The 5,615-nt window shown below is 32.7% G+C and overlaps 1 protein-coding gene across 1 annotated transcript; it reads right to left on the bottom strand.

Moving 5' to 3' along the window:
• Positions 1-1,568: 1,568 nt before the first annotated feature.
• LOC143616157 (uncharacterized) lies at positions 1,569-5,273 on the bottom strand. Its single transcript, XM_077089072.1, has 5 exons — positions 5,087-5,273; positions 3,368-3,486; positions 3,181-3,238; positions 2,587-2,664; positions 1,569-1,882 (listed from the first exon to the last, which is right to left on the bottom strand). The coding sequence occupies exons 1-5, from the start codon at positions 5,271-5,273 to the stop codon at positions 1,689-1,691; spliced, it is 636 nt and encodes a 211-aa protein (XP_076945187.1). The 3' UTR covers positions 1,569-1,688.
• Between the last annotated feature and the right edge of the window lie 342 nt (positions 5,274-5,615).

Raw genomic sequence — 5,615 nt, 5'->3', positions numbered from 1 at the left:
TAGCAACAAATCTTATACCTCTTAAAATTTAAGAGGTCCTTGACTCCTCCATTATATATATATATATATATATATATATATATATATATATATATATATATAAAGAATGAGTGAGAAACCTCTTAAATTTTAAGAGGTACCAAACTTGTTGCTTTAGATACAAATCATAATGCATATGATTAAGACATTTTATGGGTAATTTAGTCTTTAGACAATTTTGTCTTTTAGCAAAAATAATATACGGTTGATTTTAATTCATTAAATAATAATTACAAGTTTGGTCCTTTAAGTTTATTCACATATTGTTGAATTATAAAAAAAATTACACATATACCCCTTATTTTTAACCAACTTCCCCCACGACGTTTAAACGTTTATAACTTTTTCACACTTTAATATTATTTAAAAACCATTATACCATAAAAACGAGTATTTTATTCTCTTTATTTTGAGTATGGTATTGCTATATTTTTTTCATTTAAAAATTTAATGTGTTACGTGATTACCATTAAGAACCCGTAAACGGGTCGGGCGGGTTCAGTCGGGCGGGTCTTGGGTCTAAAAGGTTAAGGTTGGAATGGGTCGATACAAAAAAGATTAATTTGGTTTGGGTCAGGACGGGTTCAGGTCGAAAGGGGTCAAGTCAGAATGGATTTCAGGTTATAGTGTAAGACGGAATGGGTGGCGAGTCAAGACTCGTTCAATGTAGCCTTACATGTGCACTGACACTTGATTGCGCACGTACAGTCGTGTGATGTGCTTACTAACATCGGTTGAGCTTCCAATGCCGCATTACGAGCATACTATTGCCGATGGCCGGGTTACACGTGTACTATTGCAAATTCACGCACTTACTGAAACGGTAACACGGTTATGCGTTCGATGTCATGTTTGCGTACATACCCCGCTGCATTGCGCGGGCACCCAGCTAGTATATATATATATATATATATATATATATATATATATATATATATATATATATATATATATATATATATATATATGGGTATGGTTAATGTAAAAAACAATATTTTTGTGAGAAAAATAAGAATAGATCTAGGCCCTTGAATCTATGATCTAATGGTTGAGATTGGTAGATCCTAAATAATTGTATTGTTCCATATTTACATTATATAGTGTCATATTTAGATGGTTTGTTTTAATTTAAAGCTCTTCTCACACTTCTCACAAAACATTTATTTTTTATTTGAACTCTTTTCTCTCTCTCTCTCTATATATATATATACATATATATATATATATAGGTGAGGATTAACATAAAAACAAGTAGTTTTCTAGAAAGACTAAGAATAAATCATAGTTATTAAATCATATCAATCAATGGTTGAGATAAAATTACCAAAAACCGTCATAGTTCCTAGAATAACTCTTTTATCACTATAACCGACATAGTTTCCTAAAATTATTCTTTCACCATAGATTTTAATGCCAAATGTCAAAATTTTATTGGTTCTTACCATTCCTAGAAAACTACTTTTTATTTGAACCATTTTCTATATATATATATATACACACGCACAACACAACCACATTATCTCAATGTCATGATCCATCGGGTTGCGGGTTCATTCAACAGAACACTCTACAACAACTCAGATCCATTAAAGATGTAATTTGAGACATAAAAGGTACCTCAAAAAATAGAGTTTTATGGAATGTGGGTCCTACAATGGAAGAAGAATAACAGGGCATGGAATGAACTCAGCAAGCAGATTTGCATCAACATGCTTTGAATGTATGGCTTCCATACTCATAATAACCAAATCCAAATTCATATCATCTGCAATCTCCCCTATAATAGCTGTCGGTTTGCTACCTTCACCCAGTCGTTCTAAAAGCTTGAATTCTTGAAACCCGCCTATCAAAATTAACAGGACAAAATGATTTAGAGAGGGTTGTAAACGAAACGAATGAGACCTTGTTGATGTTCGTTTGTTTAGCATTTATCAGACAAACAGACGGTTCAAGAACACAAAACTGAATGAAATTTCTTGCTCGTGCTCATTCATTAAGGAAATGATTTTGTTCGTATTCGTCCCTAACTAACTTCATAAACGAACATTAAGACATCAAAAATCAACATCCTTAAACTTAAGTATTAGACATAAAATCACCCAAAAAAAATATAAATTTATTCACTTGACATAATTATCTGAGAATTCGACATAATAATAATGAACGTGGTATAGATTTCAAAGTAATAAATAATAAAGTAATAAATATATAAAAAGTTAAATTGTTTGGATAATAAACTAAAAATATAAAAAAAATAACTTTTAATGATCTAACAAACGAACCCTCACAAACATAAATGAACGCAAATGATCAAACATTCATGAACACAACTGAACGAACACGGCCTCTGTTCACGTACGCTCATTTGAATAATCGAACGAGATTCCTTGTTCGTGTTCGGTTCGTTTACAGCCCTAGACGCAGAAAATGTTTTATCCTTAATGGGTCAAAGTGAGTATTAAGTTGCCCAAAGTGAAATTTCAAGCATATAAACACCTAAATCACTCTACAAATAAAATAAATGAACACACAAAAGAGTAAACTAACCTTCAGACAAATGCCAGCGAATACTCGAAAGCTGAGTGTCATGCTCTGGCAATGAATCTTTTAGCTTTTCATCAATGACTAAAAAAAGAATATAATTATATATCATAAACCTTTGTTTTCTAGTTTCATAAATGTTTTAATGCTTATAAGGGTGCTTGGTATAAAAAAGCGTGAGGCGCTCCAAAGCGTTTAGGTCCTGAAAATACTGTTACCATGACTAGTCAAACACTCAATGGACTATGAACACTTTATAAACAATTTGTAGTTATTTTTTTTTACACTACACATCGTTTCTTTCCTCCCTCACTGATGTACCTTCGGCGACTTACAACTCCAACAACAATGGCCCCAGTGATCTGTAACTCTTGCCGTAGCTCCAACGACCTTCAACACCGCGAGCACAACACGCTGCTGTTGGCTCCGACCTACTTCTACATGAAGCGCCTGCGAAACGCTGCCTATGGTGAAAAGCGCCGCCTCCGGTTGTTTCTTGTATTCTCTCGACTCACCAAAGATAAAGTTTTGAGATCGCCTCACGCCTCAAGCAGGCCTGAGACTTTTTGAAACCAAGTAAGGGTGTATAAGAAAACATACCCACAACAGTTATATCAGCACCATACTTCTTAGCTAAAGCAGCTGTGGTTGCTGCAGCCTTTTAAATAGAGTTAAACAAAATCAGTAAAGATAACTAATTAACAAATGTAATCGAAGTTGGTCTATTATTCCACAAAACTTTGTTTAAGAATAAAAGCTAAAAGAAATGCAATATTAAGCTAATGACCTGTCTAGTTCCTTCAGACAAATAAGGATTTCTATCCGTTATTGGTAAAAGAAGGTGTTTGAATTCAGTGAAGGCCTCAGCAACTGAATTGACTGTAGCAGCTTGTGCTTTAACTGCAGCTGAAATCATTTAGATCAAAGAATAACAATCCATGACTATAAAACCATAAATAGAAAAACGAAATATTCCAAAAATACTTGATATCATCAAGAATATATGTATTATAAAAATGTTCTTTTTTTAATATTGTTCAGTTAGAGAGACATTTGTAATTGTTAGAGGTGGCAAATGGGTTGGGTTGGGTCGAACGAGTCATGGGTTGAAATGAGTCATGGGTCAAAACAAGTATGAGTCAAAATGAGTTTGGGTCAAAACGAGTCAATTAAAAAAAGGGTTGTTTTGGTTTGGATCAAAAAAGGCTAGAGTCAAACCGGGTTTTTTTTTTTTTTTTTTTTTGTGAACGAGAATAACGGCGAAAACATTTTAGTTTTTTACTTATATTTTAAGTTATGATGTTTTTAATTATTTTTTTAAATTATTTTTGAGGGGTTTTCTATTAAGATCAAAAACCCTTAAAAAATATTCAAAAATAATAATAAAATTATAACTCAAAATATAAAACATAAACAAAAAAAGGTAAAAGCACTAAAATGTTTCATACGTTGTCCTCGTTCCATAAAAAAAAATAAAAATAAAAAAACATCTAGAATCGAACCGAAACCAAAAAAATCGACGAAATGAAACAAAGAAACAAAAAGCCAAAACCGGACCACATCAATCAAAATCGAAAAAATCAATCAAAACGAAACTAAAAGAATTCAAACCGAACAAAAACAAAACTGAAAAAACGAACAAAAACGAGTCCGGAATCGACCAAAAAGAAACCAAAACCCAACGTGTCACGGGCGAAAAAACTTGTTGACTTGAAACCTAAACCGAACCCGTTCCGATCTGAAACCCGTTTCGTGACGAAACCTGTCTTGTACGAAAACCCGTTCCGATCCGAAACATGTCACATTTCCTTAGGACACTAACCCACATCGACCAATTTCTTTGAACTTGTCGACCCATTTTGACTCGAAAATAAAAGGATGGAATTTCAAATGACTCATTTGACCCATTTATTTAAAACTTTTTACCCAAACCAACTCATTTAACTTATAAAACAACTCAAACTGACTCATTTGAAAGGGTTTGGGTCAAGATTGCCACCCCTAGTAATTATCGTATTGACAGAAATCTTACGAACAAGAAAGGTTATTACTACGCACAAAGAGCCGAACAAAGCCTTGTTCACAAACAACTTACGGAACAAAATCTTGTTCGTGTTCGTCTGTTAAGGAAATTGACTTGTACATGAACGGTTCACGAACATACACAAACATTGTTTTATATAGTTGGCTATCCGAAAATGGTCACGATTCAGTCCGGCTACCAAGTTTGTGTTGGTGGTTTTTAAAATCTCATATTCGGATGATAGTTTTACACATGGCTTAAATCACATGTAATATTGCTTAAATCCACATGATAAGTTTATTAGAGTAATTAAAAAGTATTATAAATCTTTAATGAAGAAACATAAGCTGATGGTGATCCTAATAAAAATATTGGTTTAGGTCAACAAGTCAAAGCAACAGTCGAAGAACAAATTTCATTAAAAATTAGAGAATAAAAAAACGTAGTGGTAAGTGTTGAGTGGAATTGAATCATATTATATACCTTTGCGGTTATTTCTTGGTGGATTTGGAATAATCGACAGCTTTCGAGACTGGCGTGTGATGGAAGAAGAAGAAGGCGTTGAAAATGATAATCTTGGAGAAATTGAAATGGCAAAGGAAGAGGCTATTATAGAATGATGTTTCGATGATATTTCGAGTGATGAATAATAATAGTTAGACAACGCCATGATAATGAAACCCTAAAAGTGTGACGTTTCTTCTCTACCCTCCCTGGTATCTACCGATGGATATAATATAGATGTCTCTGGAAATTGAATGAATCACTTTTCTTCTTTATATTTTACTGGCTTTTGAACTCTGTAATTTTTAAATGATAAGAACTAAAGTTTGTTATTTAAAATTAAAGGGAAACAAAATTAAATATGTTAGGTAAAAAATGTAAAAAGAAAAAAACCGTTTAGACAAATAAGAACAATAGATAGCAATTTTACAGACTAAAAGAAACTTTGAATGGAAGTTTGAAGAACTTGATATCTTGGAAAGAAGCAAATGACAAGCCATTATTTGAT

The sequence above is a fragment of the Bidens hawaiensis genome, unplaced genomic scaffold, assembly GCF_021521415.1.
Source record: "Bidens hawaiensis isolate Kalapana, Puna unplaced genomic scaffold, B.hawaiensis_p1.1 tig00046086_1, whole genome shotgun sequence".
NCBI classification, from domain to species: Eukaryota; Viridiplantae; Streptophyta; class Magnoliopsida; order Asterales; family Asteraceae; genus Bidens; species Bidens hawaiensis.
Note: the sequence above shows the minus strand (reverse complement) of the source record. Positions and strands in the feature narration are given on the sequence as shown.

Bases quoted from the DNA above. Each gene is read 5' to 3' on its own strand.
- LOC143616157 (XM_077089072.1), bottom strand. From the start codon at position 5,273: ATGGCGTTGTCTAACTATTATTATTCATCACTCGAAATATCATCGAAA. The intron at 3,487-5,086 runs GTATATAATATG...AAATGATTTCAG, and splicing joins ACCAAGAAATAACCGCAAAG to CTGCAGTTAAAGCACAAGCT. The intron at 2,665-3,180 runs GTATGTTTTCTT...TTCTTTTTTTAG, and splicing joins TGCTGATATAACTGTTGTGG to TCATTGATGAAAAGCTAAAA.